The sequence below is a fragment of the Athene noctua genome, chromosome 5 (genome assembly GCF_965140245.1).
Source record: "Athene noctua chromosome 5, bAthNoc1.hap1.1, whole genome shotgun sequence".
Lineage (NCBI taxonomy): Eukaryota > Metazoa > Chordata > Aves > Strigiformes > Strigidae > Athene > Athene noctua.
Window position 1 is genome coordinate 49,015,562 of NC_134041.1, and position 17,890 is coordinate 49,033,451.

Below are 17,890 nucleotides of genomic sequence, written 5' to 3' on the forward strand. Positions count from 1 at the left end.
TAGCATGTTTTAAACACAATTGTGTTTTGCCTGTGTTATAGTAAACATTTTGATGAAGTTCTATTAACTCATTGAACTGAAATCCATAATACATATACAAATAACTAAGGCAATTTAGAGATCTTTAACTCAGGACATGATATGACAAAATGAAGCACGCAGTGGCAATACTAGGCCAAGGTGACTGCCTTTTATTGTTGTCTTTTACAGGATTTTTTTGAAGTGAAATCAGTTTCTAGGAACAAGAACCCAGGAAGAAGAAGAGTGATTAAAGTTAATGCTGGCACTACCACTTGCCATCAGTTCAGAGCTTCAGATGTGGAAGACTCTAATATGCAAGAGTATTTGTCATTGTCTAAAACTGTAAGTAGTAACATGTAATAACAGCAGGTCTTCAATAGCACATTTATGTAGTGCATCTTTGCAAGGTAAAGATCTGTTGACCTGGATCCACCACAAAGAAGTTTTACTATAATTACTTGATAATAATTCACCACTTCTTTCAGCTTTTATTTACAACAGTTTTAGGTACTACAATATTTATAGGACACCAAGTAAGTTTGAGTTCAGATTTCTGAGTGGCAGAACAGTAACTGGATAGTTCAACAATTCTTTTAATTATACTTACATAACATTTCAAATTATTTCTGAAGATATTTTAAAAGAAATATATATCATCCTTTGTTTTCATAATGCATTCCAGATCCACCTATGTCAGTGCTATTTGTGTTCGCATTTTCATTTGCTAGTGGTTCCTTCTATTTATTTCAATAATCAATATAATTGGTGCCTTTGGGCATGCCTACCACTGTTTAGTGAAGTATAGTGCAATGATACTCAAACTACCACCATCTCAGCTACTGCCATCACCAGAAAGCGTCATATTTTGAAGCATTATTAACTAGAGCTGCCTATATAGTTTTCAGTCCAACCACTATAGGGGATTTTGCTGCATTATGAGAATACTCTAGTTCAGGTCTGAATGAGTCAGCAACAGGTCAAGTGTCTCTACACTGCACTATCCTACACAAACCAGACATCTATAATTTCCTTCTTTCTGAAAGAAACTAACATCCTATCAGTGCTCTTCTGCACTTCCATTAGGACCCTGATGCTTGTACATTCGACTGTCGTATGATGCCTTCCTGCAAACCCTTTTTCAAGTACACTTTTAAAGGAAGAACTGCAAGACATGTTCTAATACAAAAATTTAAAAATAAATAAAGTAAATACAAAGACCTGAGAACCTATACTTGAAGTTTTTATGGAAGCAAGCCAACACTTGAAAATCTGTTCTGTCACAGCTTCTGAAATGCAGTAACAAGAAACATTTGCTATTCTCGATCAAAACAGTAAAAACAAAGTCAGAGAAGGGGTTTCCCCTCCATTTTTCAACAGGCTGAGCAATATGATGAAACCCAACCTAAAAAGACATAATGCTAATTTCCTGCTGCTGATACTAATTCAGGGAAGTGCACAGCACTGAATTTACTACATGGAAACTCAAAACTTCTGACTGTCAAAATAATATTTATTTTCATCTCTGTGGTGCTTAGCTGCCTACCAGGGTTAAACCACAACCACTATTAAACCACACCAGGATCAATATATTCCCTTTTCAACACCTCCAAACAACTACTAAGTGAAGCATTCCAGTGACACGCTGTGTCTTGTGATAAAATTTGCATTGCATTTAGCAATAGAACTGTTACAGATGTCAATTAAAAGTTCTCAGGTTTAGATGAGATTATTTTATGGTTGAAGTTAAATCCAGCAGTAAGAGAGGATGGTAGACAGATGAAAATAACCTTTTTATCAGTCTGCATGGACAGGACTACTCTCTTTCTTAAAATGTGTACACCCATGAATGGTAAGTACAGCTCTGAATTCAGAATACTCTTTGGTTCCTTGCTAATGCTAATGTCTCAGTTACACCGCCAAGTAACGCTGTGTAAATGATTTAGAGAGGAGGACTCTGTTACTGACACCTTTGTCATTTCTCAGATAAATTAAATCACCATGATACACCTGAACATGAACCTTCCACATTCAGAAACCTTCAATATCCTAAAGCTGCAGCACATCTATTCCTCAACAGAGACCACTACAGTAAATCATACCTAGACCACTGCAGTATCTCTACCATCTACACAAGTTGTCTGTGTAATTGCAAATCCAAATCAAAATCTTGGCCTTTTCTTTAAAGTCTCACATGTTCAGGCTCAGAATACAACAACAGAATCGTACAGCATGTAATACAGGCACCACAGAGATCCCCAGACGAGTGCAAAGTGTGCTGGTACACAGAGCACACGTGCAGTCACTAGCTCAGGCTCTATAAAAAGATTGAGCCATATTAGCATATCAGTGAGCCTGAGCTAATTACTGCTGCTGCTTCCAGTTGTAGAACTCAGTCAGAGCCTGCAGCTCTATGGTGACAGTGACCAGCTGGGCTTTTTGGACACTGCCACAACATGCCCCATGGAAGGCTGACAGTTGTACTCAGGAGACAGAACATCCTTAGAGTCTCATTCAGGTCTGGGGCATCTTTTCTCCCACTGTGCAGGAAGAAAGTCTACAACACTGCACTACCAAATACATGACTCAGTTCTTTTAACCTTGCTTTCCAGTGCTGTTGCAGGAATGTACATGCTTATTTTTCTAAAGCACTCATCTCCCCATACAATTGTAAGACCAAACAAAATAAAAAGAAAAACCCTATCAAAATAGGATACTGTACTGTACATATCTCTGTCCCTCACAAATCACGAGGGTATGTGAAGTTTAGTAATGTTGCTCAATGTACTACTGACATTCACTCAGAATTCACTTTGCCATCTGTATCTGTTGTTCTTACACCATTTTAGTGCCTCTCTCTGACACCTGATTCACCTAAACAGAGGCAAATTAAAACTAGAAAGGGCCACTCTTTGGAATAAAAGTAAGACAACCTGATCTGAGCACAAACTATCATTTGTCTGTAAAAATTAGGTCAGTATCTGCACTAGTTAAGAAACTGCACAGAGAATTCTCTACTGATCTTGTCATATCCCTGCAAAATTTTGGGCATACTGTAATACCCACATACTTCAATTCTACAATTGTACAACTGAGAAACCACATCCGTTTGTTACAGTATATCAGATGATGATAAATGCCCAAATGCTTGAGTACCTCGGTAAATATTCTAGGCATTAATTAAAAATAAATTTAAAATGCAGTTACTATATTGTACAAACCCATTTTAATGCAATGAATTTGTACCAAGAATGTCTTTGCCCTGTTTAACTTCCAAAACTGACCAAACTAAGTCACATTCTTACTGCATACAAAGATGATCACCATGAACATTAGTATGTATCATCCACTCTCCAATAGGGCTTTTTCCACATAGACAATACCCAGATGATACTAGAAAGACGATGGACCCATGAGAAGACCAAAAATAAATCAGTAATGAATTGTACACACTTACCACACAGTGCCATGTTGACAGCCAGTTGTATAACAACAATAATAATAATCAAGTAGAATACGTACTTCTTTCTCAAGTCCTGAACCAAGTCAGCCCATGAGCAGAAGGAGCGCTTGGTAAATGAGAAATACTATACAAAGGAACACCCTAACAACAATGGCTTAGGCATTAACTTTGGATGTAGAGAGGAACAATTCTAAAAAGAAAAGAAAACTGAAAAGCTGCCTGGTTTGTAATAACAATCTTTTCAGTTTTGCATGCACTTTTTGTTTGTTAAACTAACATAGCTAGTCATTATGACACATAAAGATTGCAAAGGAAAATCTTCAAAAACATGAAAATTTTTCAACCTTTTTTAGCTAACTTCATATATGAGTATATAAACTGCAGAATATTATATAGTATATTTTTTGCAATACACCCTATACTTAAAGTGGACAGGGTTCAAAAAATTAAATCTTCACTACCTTTAAGCATTATTCTTCCAGTTGACCCTCCGAAGATACTTAAAAGGCCGTTTCTTGCTCCTAATGATGTAGTTGCTTCTAGTAAAGCACCAGTTATATAGTTAGAGAGTGCAGTCCTCTGTAAAGTGGCCCGATATTGACAGTAGGCACCTGATACACATGGTTTTATATAAAAACCATCACCTCTGCATATACAGTCTGTATCAAGTGTTGGGTGCCTTCTCAGAAGATGAGGAAAATATTCAAAAGTATCTTCTGCTCCTTCTTCGTCTCTCACTGTATTGAAGATCTGTGAAGAACACAAAAGCATGAACTGTTAGTTCATTTGCTTAAGATAATAAACTGAACATCAAAAAATTCAAACCAGCACGACACCTTGTAAAGTTCAACAGCCTCTGTGAAAAGGCACTGTGTTAAAACACTGCATTTATGCATTAAACATGAAATATCCATGAATCCATGTAAAGATTTTGAGTTGGGTTCCCAAACAGGCTAAATAAAATAGCATTCTAGCTTTCAATCTATGGTTAAAAGCATTCTAATGAAAACCAGTTTTAAGGATAACCATTAGACAAAAAAAAAAAAGTCACAGCTATACATCTGATCAACATTTAAAGTAAAGTATATACACAAAATTAATTATAAGACTATGAAATCTATTGTACTTTCAGAAAGTCTTACAGATAGCAGAAAAACAGATCTACTCACGGTTTGCACTTTTTCTTGCTGAGCAGGGTGGGTTTTTGCAAACAGAAATGGTTTTAATCACTGCGCACAATCTTTCAAAATGTTCTGGTGTCACGTTCATTGCATTACTTCCAGCCTACGCACAGGTCCTCTATCTAATATTGGTTTAGTACTCTTTTTCCAATATTTGTGCTAACACACTAATGAACTTCAGTCTGTGGCTTAGCAACTAAGTAATGTTTGCTTATTTAATAGAGTCTAATGATCAAAGCAAGAATCTGGACAAAATCTTTTCATTTAGTACACAAGGAGAGACATGATTCTTTGCATTCTTGTATGCTGACTTACTGATTAACATTAATAATTTGTGTTTCAATGATCTGTGCTTTGTAATTACGAAGTGTGAACTAACAAACTAAAAATTAATATAGGGAAAGGTCATTATAACTGTTACTAGGACAGGTGCTGAGACAATTTCATGGGGTTGCTCCCCATCGGCCCTTAGATGTGCACAAGAAACAAACTGATGGCTTAATGCCTTTTTTGTGATTAATGGCTTGTTTCTTGTTGCCATCCTTCCCCACAAATAAACAAAATACAGCTATCCATCAACATAGCAGAAATCACATCCAGTCCTGCGATGCAAGCACCCATGTACTTAGTCAAATGATAAGAAACTGTTTGCACAATCTGTGCACACCACATGTCAGAGACACCAGCACCCTCACCTCAGGACACACACATACCCAGCCATGTAACCAAGGAGGGAAGTGGCTCCCAGCACAGGGATCCACACACACGTCCACTTCTGCCCTTAAGACCTACATTTACCTTTCCATGTAAGTGAGGAGGGTTCAAATGCCCTATTCCCATGAGGCATCTGACCCTCTACAAACAGAAGCTGTGAACAACGAACAACGATGTAATTCTTGCCTCCAGGCAAAGAAACTGAGAATAGCAGAAGCTTTGATTCAGCTACTAAAATAAAAATTTGGCAAATCTTTTACTTCTTATTTATTTTTTGCCATAAACCAGAAAATAAAATACAATGCGATATTTATTAAAGTACATTTTTAGCTTTAATTTTTGTATTTTATTCAAAATTTTATTCAAAATCTAATTTATCAACTAGTAATTCATTGATTTGAAAAAGAGCACTGACATATTAAGATAAAATAAAATTTAGAAGACAACTTTCACATGTTGACTGTGACTTTTATAACTCAATTCCATTAGAGATATGGCTTCTGTGATTCATTACACAGTAAAATGCTGTGGTATCATTTTTTTTTTCCCCCCTCCCTGCAAATTTTCCAAAATTTATTTGGTGTTAGTCTTCTAGAAATATTAACCCTTTACTTGAGCCTCTTTATCTTCCTTTCTTTGATATACAACAGTTTTATGGACTCTTACACTCTCAGTAAGAACACTGCTCATGTCCACCTTTATTCAGAAAGAAAATGCACTCAGAATGTGCATTACCTGGATAGAATATGTGCAGACCTTTTAATTAGGCAAGTGTCTGCAAGGAACAGTGGGATGTACATATGACATACCTTTCCAAAAGGTGTAGTGTAAAATGGTGGGCCTGCCTTATGCATGGATTATGAGCATCACATGTAGCAGACATAATTAGTCTTTTTAGCTTGTTTAAAAAATATTTAGTTAATGAAAATCATTTAACTTCTCAAAACTGCAGTTACCTTCCAAAATATTTTTTAAATTGGGTTCTGCAACTTATAAAGGCATGTTCTGCTGCCTACACAACTAAAATTTCTTTCAGCTGCCAAAGCAAAGAAACCATTTGTTGACAGAAATAGGCGACAGTGTTTTGCTGGAGAGATTATACATAGAATAATGGTGTTAATCTCTTTTGTATAAAGTAGACTTCAGGGCACTAGCTGTCTCCAAAGACTCTGCGCTTCATGTAACATTTTCAAATACTGTTTATTTTGATGTGTTAAACTTTGAATGTGTTACTTCTGCTGCCCACAGATGAGGTTACAAAAAAATACAGTCTTACAGTGTGTATACTTCCAGCCACTGAAAAGAACTGAAACAATCAGAACAGGAACACATACCTCAGGTAACTGATAAGGAAAATCACCTTTCACTGAGATTGCACCAGACAATTGAGGAAACTTAATCTTGCCTGGGAGACAAAAAGTTGATTCCAAGCCAGGGCTTACAGTTCATCCTGGCAGATGTAGTTATTTTTATATATATCACTACCAAAGAATGATTACTGTAATTAAAAATGAATTTGAAACAGAAAGAGTAAAATGCAGCACTAAACTGACAGCTACCCATCAAAAACCAATTATTCGCAAGGGTGTATTGTTTCTGATTGACTTTTACCTTCCATATCAAATTAAAGATTTCAAAGCCACCTGCAGTCTGATGCTGCGGTACCTCACATAGTACAGATCAAGTAGTAATTCACAAGAAGCTGAGGACAGTATCTGGATCTAAAAGCATTGCAATATTAAATGTACTTCAAATTTCTTTTGAATTAGTGCAAAGTACTAACACAAGAAGTTCAGGGTGAATTTGCTATATCTACATTACTGTAAGGAGCACACATGTAAATGGTAAAATTTATATTAAATTATACTAACTCAAGATCTACTTCAGACAATAAAAGCATATATTCTAACACTTTTTCTTGTTTTCTCTTTTTTTTTTTTTTTAATATGATACTTTTAAGGTAAGAAATAGGACAAAAAGGTAACTGTATACTAATATACTGGTACTCCAATGAAAGTATACTCTGGCTTTGATAGATTTTTACTTTCTTCTGGTTTTTGAAGATATTTTAATGGTAAGTAAAAAGAAAATAAAAATTATTTGCAACATAAAATTTTACAGAATCCTACAAAAGAAAAACGTGTCCTCCAACTCAAAAATCAAAATTATTAGCATTACAATGAAGATTAATTTAAGGCAGAATTCCATCCTTGTAGTTTTACAACCAAGTCCATATTTGGAAAATAAAAGGAAACAGAATAGTTTTTTCAGCTCTTAATAATGTATGCAATAAATCATCAAAACTTTACTTAAAAAAACCCTCAGTTTTGCTTCTAGTAACTTAAAATGGTATCTGCAAGTTAACTTATTGATAACCTTCAGGCAGTAAAACTTTCTTACAGTGACAACAGACATATTTTGTTAAGATATTCTTTAAAAATAGCTATAAGAACAAGTAACTCATGCTGGCCTTGAAACTTCCGCATTTTTCTCTTATAATCTTTTCTTCTTTTTAATCATTACAATTGCAAATCGCATTATATCCTTTTCTCCACACATATTACTGTAAGTTTACTACGTAAAAGTGACAGAAACCTAAACACCATAGCTATTTTTACCCTTACAGTTTATGACAGATATTCCCCAAAATGAAACTGGAGTTCATGGGTGCTGCTGTACTGGAAATATTAGATATAGCAATTCATTAAAATAATTGTTCTGATTTCTTAAACTTAAACTTACATGTATCTCTTCCTGCTTATTGCAATCTTTTATTTGTTTCTCTTTCTCATATTTTTTCTGCCTCAGGTAATTAGCTTAGAACCTGGGAGCATATTATCATTTTGCCAAACATCTAGCAGCTGCTTGGCCCATCTGAAACCCAGAAACTGGAATTAAGAACAGATAAAGATTCCCATTATTAGGAAGCAGCCTTAATTTCCCTAACTTTATTATAATAATAAAGAATTTGAGTATCCAAAAAGGTCACTGTAAAGAACAGCCACAAGAAATTATGCTTATTGCTACTATGCTATAAAAATAACATAAAATAGGCCCTAATGGGGCTTTAATAATTCACTGGATTGTTTCTGACCAGCATCCATCTGAAGTCTTCCTAAAAACCTCTACCAATATATCCTGAATGATCAAAAAGAAACACTAAAATGTACAAGGGGGGGGTGTGTGTGTGTGTGTGTATATATATATATGCTCAGCTATGCATTCCAGTCTGATTTTCTGGCTGTTTACTTACAGAGGTTTGTTACAGAGGGCGGCCAACAGCCTGTGTGCAGACAGCACGTCCTGAAGATCACTTAAATATCTCATTTGAAAACACAAAGGTTTACAGAATATACAAGCCTAAACACAATTAATAACATCACAGCAAAGACTGCTCTTTCCAAATTTGTTCTACTCCAAGAAAAGTTTCATTAAAATTAGTAAATTATGATGGTGATTTTTCATTTTGACACTACAGATTTTTCAGAAGAAAGCCCTCATTAACAAATAAAGCTAAGAGTGATCTCTTGGAAATCACAACCAAGGATGGTTCCAACCACTTTTACATGTATTTATTCCACAAGTATAATTCAAATATATATAGCATAGAATATGACAGCAGTTTGCTATGAAAAAAGCATTTTGGGCAGAAAGAAAGGTATATATAAAGTGAACTTGGGTGGAGGGGAGCTGAAAGAGAAAACACACAAATGAGAATTTGCTCAGAACAAAAGAATCAGGCATTTAAACACAGTTAGTCAATACTTCGGTTTTATGTCTTCCAAAATGGCACTCCAACATCATGCATTGCAGCATTTATTTAATAAAATTTTTTAAATAGGTGATGCTGACAGTCACATCATTTTCTGAAGGATCTTGGGTTTTATCAGATTTATCTCATTCAGGTTATGACCATACTCATACTGATTAGCTCATGACATTTCAAGATCACTGCTAAAATACAAATGCGGAATAGATTAATAAATGCTTTTTTGTAAAGATGTTGCCTACTCAGAGCCAGCACTTGTCACTGACCAGTTTCTTCTAAGGATGTTGTGGTGTCAGGGGTTGGTTTTTTTAAACAAAAATGAAAGAACATTCTCTTATTAGTCCTTAATATTATCACCTTTTGAAAAAATTATATTATTTTTCAAGTGGAAATAAATTTCTTAATTATATTTCAATTAATAAATTACTTTTCCCAACATTCTTATCTAAAAAACTGTTCATCTAATTAATTTCAACATACCACCCAACATTATTCTGTTTAAACAAGAGTGAGGCCATAGGCCAACGAACATTTCTTTTAGCTACAAACACAATATCCATTTCGGACATAATTATTTTTAACATTTATTCCTTGAGCTAGTCCACTGTGAGAGAACCAGTCACTCTCCAAGCAATGCTAAGTTGCTAATCACTTGATTTTCAAAGACGTTGGAACAAATAACTATCAGTTGGGATCTGCAGAAATGCTGAAAAGCAGACCAATCTGAAAAAGGGTCTGCCACTGATCTGGGATTTGAAGTCAGGTCATGTGAACTCATACAGATTTCTAAGCCAATACAGAATTATTACTGACCTTGGTTTTAATATAGCTCATATTTTCGAAAATAATTCCTGCTGTGCAAAATTAGAAATTAATCACACTATTCTGTGCAGTAAGTTCTCCACTTTTCACTTACAATTATCTAGTCTGAGTAAACATTACAGGTACAAAGACACTTGGACAGTGCTCTGAAGGCCAGCTCAAGAAAAGCACTGCAGCTTTCCAACCTAAGCTAGCTCCAAATAAATTACCCATTTCTCAGCACTGTATTTTCCAGAGATCCCATTTCTGAGCACAAGAGTACTTGCTTGTGCGTACTTATTGCTTACAGAACTACAGAATCTAGTTACAGTGCTTCCTTCATCAACTTCCTCTATGTACTGTCATAAAGCTCAGGCATCTCTGCAGAGAAATTCACTACAAAATTTGGTTAAGACGACAGCAAGAAATCAGATTCTATACGGATGTTTGCAATGTCAAGGGAAAAGAATTCTTTAATAAAAGAAAACTTCAAAAGCTACAGCAAAAATGGTTGTCTTGTATTTTCTATCACTACTTCTAAAGTCACCAATTAAAATTTTGAAAAATATTTTACTTAAATTGCACAACAATGTAGATGAAAGACATGCCTAAAACAAAAAAAAATTAATACTGAACAGCAAGTTAACAAATATCTGCATGCAACTTCATTATAACTCAAACAAAAAGTAAAATCTTTGGCAAAATTGCAAATATATACACTTTTTTAAAAAAACCAAATTGATAAATTTACCTTTTTTTTTTTTCACGTTTTTATAGCATATGTCTGTTTCAGGACAGTTAATCCGTTTCAGAACAGAAGCTTCATGTTATTATGCATTAAGTATGGATTCCAAGGATTCCAGCTAGAAAATTACATTTAAAAAATTAAAGAAAATAACAGCTGGAGAGACGGAGGGGACCAAGTATTGGGTTGAAATGTGTATCACTGGAAATGTTCTGCACTCAAAAACTGAAAGACTGACCATCTCTACACGACTTTCACAGAAGAAAAAGAATGGGGTGCCACAAGTTTCGTATGTATACTTTTCAATTATCCAGAAGAAGGAAATCTTTAATTCAGAGACTTTCTAAAACATGAATCTGTAGTGACAATTTCTGATTACTTATCAATCATGAGAACTGAAATACATTAAACACTGAATGCATTTTCTGTTAAGTCTAGAATAGTATATATACCTGCCTTTCTTTCTATCATGTACTTAAGATTCTCAAGAAGACATGTCAGAGCCCCATATCTCAAACAATTATCCAGGTTGCTCAAAGCTAAAGAATATTACTGCGTTTGACAGAGATGATACTGTGAACAGCAGAAAGGTCTGCTCTGTCAGGACTATTTCTTAGCTCTGTTCACTGACATGTCTTGTTCACATCAGCAGTCAAATAGGTGAGGTCTTCAGAAACCCTTTTAGGAAATTTAACTCATTTGAGCTTTTTTGTGTTTGGAATAGAAAAGCTAGACATCTAGACTGGTAGAACATTATCTTCTTGGTGGCACTTGGCTGCCTGTCACCAAATAAGCACACATCAGAACAGCTGATGAAATTTTTGGCTAAGTGTCTTACTAAGTTTTGGTATTTTACAAGACAAGTAGGACAAAGGATAATATCTGTAGTCAATTAAATTCCATTCCTAACTTACTATTCAAGATGAAGTGGACAATGACAAATAATCATCCACAAGCTTTAGTAAACTGTACTGCCACTCAAATTTGCATGATATTCACTACCTATCCCAATCTTCTCTGATTTCTTGTTTGTCATGACACTGTATCGCAGAGTTTTTCCCTAGGTGCACTGCAGCAAATATGGAAACAGCTATCTGGAAGCAACTGCAGTTTTGCAAGTTGGAGTCGAACTCAAAAATTCCCACGAATCCTCTCTCAGCATCTAATGAGCCATGTTTTTTGGCCAACGGGCAACATTCTTAAAGTATTAACAACCATCCCAGATTAAAAAAATAAAAATAAAGGGTTACATATCATGATGCCCTTCTTCATACTCAAAAGTTTTTGGAGATGTATTTGAATGTGACCCTTGAGCTGGCTCTACAAGCCATCAACTGACCTGCAAAGCAGAACAGAGCAGTTTCATTAATAGCACTCGCCATCCAGCCTGCCTGCAGCTTTACCAACAGGAGAAAAAGAACTGTCATCACCTGAAGCAACTTTTGCTGAAAGACAGCCATTTGGTGCAGGTTTGCATTTGTGTTCAAGAAATAGCAGTAAAGGACTGTTTTGGCACAGTGTGACAGGGTCACCATCGGCTACAGCATGTCAGAATGACAAATAGCCTCAGATCTATACGCAGGTAATCTCAGAGCTACAGCAGCAACTCCTCAAGAAAGCTGGAGCTATAAACACACATTTACAGTGAAATATATGCAACTGTGAAAAGACTGCTCAGAACATAAGGGGTTAACAGTATTCTCTACATCTTAATTAGCTCATACCTTGCTCTCTCTATGTATTTTCACATGGTGCTTAAATAGAATATCTTGATTACTGAGATGCTAATTTTCGTAATGGAAAAATTCCTTAAAATATCCCTAGACTGACAAAATGCTGTTTTGTATCTGAAAAAATGCCTAGAAAATAAGAGAATTTAGTGCCATGGTACAATCTGAAGTGTACCTCATAACATGCTAGGAATACTGTTGTCTTGGGGCAGGGGAGTGGGGGAGAAGAGGCAGGGAGAAGACCTTGCTCAAAATACATACACACAGTAATCAATTCCACTACTATTTTGCCCAGCACTTGACAAATACACTAATTAATATAGGGTGGTTTGGGCACATTCTGGGTCATCTGGTTCACAGGTGTTGTTAGTCTTTTGTCTGGGACACTATAAAGAAGAAAACCAGGAACTACTCTGAGAACACAAGAAATGGAAAGGTTTGTTTACTGCAGCAGCAGACCAGCATGGAAGCATCAGGAAAGACAGAGGGGAAGATAGCTGAAGTAGAAAGAACTTAAGTGCCACTGCACTGAGGATGCTTTGAATGCAGTCAGCAGAAGGAGTAGGTAAAAGAGGAAAGAAAGGAAATACCGTAAAATGAAGGTGGGCGTTCTTTACTTGAAGGTGGACAAGTAAAATGAACGTGTGCATTTTTTCAAACGCTTTTAACAAGATTGTGCTTTTTAAAAAAATATCTCTGCTTGCGTAATTTGCAATTGCCAGCAGTAAGTAAAAGCAACCACCATATGTTATGTCCTCACTGCCCAGAAACTTGGTGGAGGGGGACAGACACGGACAATGTCAAGATATGGTCTTGCATATACTATCACTTTCTCCTTACAACAGGAATAAATCTACTTGGTCAAAAGGAAGTTGCCCTCCCCAGGGCAGAGTGTGTATGACTGGCAGATTAAGTGCATGCAGCAGTCTGTCCAGTCCCCTCACACATCTGAAGGAAAGAACACATCACAGGACAGGAATAATGGTCTTCAGGCACCTCTTCATCACAGGAGTCAATGCTTGTTCCAGCATACTCATGACAAACTCTAATTCACTCATGGCTTTTCTAGTAACATCTAGTCTTATAGTCACTGTGGGAGGCCCAGATATTTTCCTTTGCTTTTCTGTAAATGAGCTTCAGGTTCTACAAATTTAGATAAAACACTGCAGTGACCTTTCCCCTTTGGTCACCCTTCCAGCAATTGTCTTGTCAATATCCTTGTTGCAATGTTTGTTCTCAGAGGCTTTTCAAACTTTTGCTCTCTCTTCAGTGTTTAGAAAGATGCAGATTTTTACAGTGCCAGAACAGAGCACAAGAGAGAGTACCATGCTGAAGAGCAATAAGGGTCACTTATTCAACAGGAATTTTTGCTATCAAATTTTACACAGTAAGTTGTAACTGGGCAACATGGCACAGACCAGCAGAGGACTCACAGGAAAACAGATTAGTTCACCCTGGTAACACGGGAAGCAGTATCGATGGCAGCTGGAAGACTGCCATAAGAGTGAACAAGCACAGATGTGCCCAAATATTAATTTTCATTAACTGATGTTCTGTGAACTTTCTACAGCTTCAATTGCAATTACAGAATGTGCATTACCTCACCAACCAATATTTCTTATGAATTGCATCCTGTTAAGTATGAGATCATCTCAAGAAGAAACTGAATTTAATGAGGATCAAAATGTCTTGCAGAGGCAATCCTTAAATGTAATTCAACATTCTTCAGAAATATCATCCATCCCCATTAAGTCCAGGCATACAAGCAGTGTCTTTAGTAGGGAAATCTTTTCATTTGTGATCATAAGAAAATGATGGTACAGTTTTAAAAAAACAAATACATTTGAGAGTTGGATTTACTCACGACCAAAAATTGTAACAGCAGGCCCAAACTTCCAACAAGTTGTAATTTTCACTTTTGGTAAAACTTGGTTGCTATTACTTACTAATTTTCCAATTCTGTAAGGTAACAGTACTCATTATTTTAAAAGTCATTACTGAAGGAAAGAGGGACTTCACAGACTTGGAAGACAGAAAAAGCAGTGTGATATAAATGGGGCACAGATTTACCACAGCATCTCCACCCCCAGAAAGTCCTGCTCTTAAAGAATCGTCAGTGCAGTGGAGGAGAAGGAGTAAAATAGTGCTTGTTACTTCTCATGGAAGGTAATACACTTTAGATCCAAGTAACTACTAAGAATAATAATCTTAAAACATAAAACAGAGGCTGATAAAAGACATAAAGAAAATATCATTTGAAGGATTGTCAGGAATACTTAACATTTCAGTTTGATTAAGGAGAAAAATGAAAGGATAACACCAAACAATACATAGGAGCTCTCCATGTCACTTTTCAGCAACATGAAACAATGGCCTTGCCAGTGACAAAGACTTCTGTAATCTTACCCAAAAAGGCCAAAAATATCACTTTCTGGTCAGCTGAGTCAGCTATTTATTTCTGTTTGAACCAAAGTATATGTGAAAAAAATATTTTTCTTAATAGTTATTATTTAAGTTCTCTTACTAACTTCATTTTAAATTATAAGCTTTACACTTCTCCAGTATTTCTCAACTTAGTATTCTTAGCTAAATTTCTGATATCTATTCTACTTCTGGCAGTTCTTCATGCAGCCAGTATTCACTTTTTATTTTCTAAATGAGTGCTTATTTACTTCCTCCAAACCTTTATCAACAAATTCACTTACAAACGATATGCCATCTTAGCAATTAAATTAAATATACTCTGTTCAAACATCTGTGTCTACTAAGCTAATGTACACCTTTATTTATTTACTGAGATGAGTTTTACTAGTCTGATGTGGGTCACATCTTTGAACAACACCTGATCACATGGACTGGAATTTCTTGAGTTATCAGCTAGCAAAATTGTCTACTGAGTTTCTACCATAAAAGTATATGTACCACACATACTTCTATTCTAAAATAATATTTTTAAATATATTTTAATAATGACTTTTGATATTGCTTACTGATGAAAAACAAAGGTATTCCATTCATATAGAACTTCTCAGGTGTGCTATAAAAAGTACTTAAAACAAGAAAAAGACTGCCAGGCTGACTTTTCAATAGAGAACAGAAGTTTTACTGTAGCTAAGTATATTATCTAAAATAGACGGTAGTTAGGATTAAAACTCAATGTCAGAAAGCAGACAGAAATAATTCGCAGTCAAACTGCTTAGATATTAGAATATTAAATGTACCATGGTTGAGTAATTTGAACTCAAGATATATGTGCATTTTCAATGTAAACCCCACCTTTCATTGTACATCTTTTAACATCAAACTGTAATGGGATGCTACTACTAAAATGGATCTCTGAGCTTTCCAAATAATAACTAAATAGCAAAAAATACTAACAGAAGCCACCGAAAACTCTATTTAGTATGTCCTCAAAGTCTTGCTTTCTTCAAAGGTAGACATAAATTAATTATTTTAATTTGGTCATTAAAGGTTTCAAACAGGCATCATGTTCACCTTTTTCATTTCTGAAACACAGGATGTGACAGGTGCATTCAAGACAGGTAAATGGCAAGCATTCAATGCAGAAGAACCCAACAGCTCCCTTCCCACATGTCTATTTTTTTCAACTATTATTTTATATTTGAAGCAATAGTGAATCTACATTTTCTCCAAGAGAAAAAACAAAAACCAAAAAAACCCCACCAACAAACACCAAAACCCATACATATCAGATACAGGCAGAAATCTGTATGGTTTTGTACCTTACCAACAACCGTAATCTTCTCATTTGAAGAAAGGCTTCCAGAGAACTCATACATTTAAAAATAACTGCATCCCCACACATGTGAACTGATTATTCAAACAACCTTGAAAGATGAGGTTAGTTGCATATTTCTGAACTACAATTGACAGTGTGAGCGGTAACTCACAGTACAGAAAAAAAATTAAGAGAACTCTTGTCAACAACACCATCTTAAAAACAAAGAACCAAACAGAAAATCTAAAAATTATGGTTGTTGAAGACCATGTCTTACCCATCCTTAAACGTCTGGTTTGTCATCCTCTTTCTACTGTCTTACCTATTTGCCAAAGTTAGCTATAACTAATTCTGCAAAACTCTGGCTTTAGCTGTTCTTCTAAAATATTATTTTAATACGTATACTTACATAACTGATTCAGAAAGCATACAGACTGTTCCATTCCTGTGTCTCTGGTATTAAAAGTCAAAAGATAATCAATGGTAGAGGTTAAAGTTCACAGCACTGGCTAATTCAGTGTCTACATAGTGCAATGTTGCAGCCCTGTGACTAAAGGAACTGCTTAGAATTGCTTACGAAGGTCTCTAGCTCAGAGTAAACATGCCAAAGCTCAAAACCCAAAAAATATGTAATAAAACTGCCTTCATATTTATACAATCACTATTATTATTTGTATCAGACAGATTCATATTGGGATTTTATTGTACTATATGTTGTGGATTTATATTGAAAGGCAGATCTTTCCAAATCTATCGGAAACAGTTTACAGGTTAGGTCTACAGTCAGAAACTTAAGTACTGCATAAATGTAAAGTGCAACAGAACCTTTTTGTATCTCTAAAGATCTTCATTTATAACCAATTGTAATTGATATGGTTGTAAAAGATCAGTAGACATAATACTACAGCTGGAAAATTTATGCATGCTACCCATGACATATAGCTAATAAAAGAGCAACTTGGAGCATTTTCCTTACCACAGGAAATCTAGTTCTCATTTTCTAATTTTGTAGACACTGAATCCATGCCTATTTGTTTGCTTGTACTTCAGCTGTTGGGTTCATAGGGTCACATGAATAATTATAAGATTATTTTGGATAGTACTTAGGGGCCATGAAATTCTCAGAGTTTTCATGACTGAATTATTTAATAGACTTTCAGGTCAGGCTGTAGAACATGATTTCATGAAACAAAATAACTTTGCTCTATAAAGGGGCATTTTCCACTTTAAGGGTTTTTTTTAATTACCTAGAAATAGAAATGGCACCGTTCCTTGCCCAAAGTAACAACAGAATATTGATACTCTTAATTTTCAAATCATACATTAATCTTAATTTACTGATAAAAAGTGAGTCTTCATTCATCACTGCTCACAATGAACATATAATAACAGTACTGAAAAAAAAGGGGGGAGGGCTATTTTGCAAATTTTTAGATTAAAATTTTTGGCTAAAACTAAGCAATCACAATAATCCAGCATGGTACAATGAAGCAATTTTACTGATATTGGTATCTTGAATCAGTAATGTAGTACCTTCAATGCTATTCATCTTCCCTAGTCATTAGCTGCTAAGAAAGACCATGCTGTATCTACAGAAAGTATCTAAAGTTTAATAAAGTTTAAGAGAAGACGACAGCATGAACAGGTAATACACAGTGCAGTGACCTAAGGAAAAAATTTCCTCTTTTCCTTGTTTCCAGCTGGTGTGTTCAAACGCTGCCTTAAACTAA

At 35.3% G+C, this 17,890-nt stretch overlaps 1 protein-coding gene across 2 annotated transcripts in view; it reads right to left on the bottom strand.

Annotated features, from left to right (window-relative positions):
- Positions 1-17,890, bottom strand: part of PLCE1 (phospholipase C epsilon 1) — a 161,761-nt gene that overhangs the window by 88,638 nt on the left and 55,233 nt on the right. For both annotated transcript variants that reach the window (XM_074907442.1, XM_074907441.1), the window contains exon 3: positions 3,943-4,231. In XM_074907442.1, the coding sequence (XP_074763543.1) occupies positions 3,943-4,231 (289 nt within the window). The remainder of the gene's footprint in view (positions 1-3,942; positions 4,232-17,890) is intronic.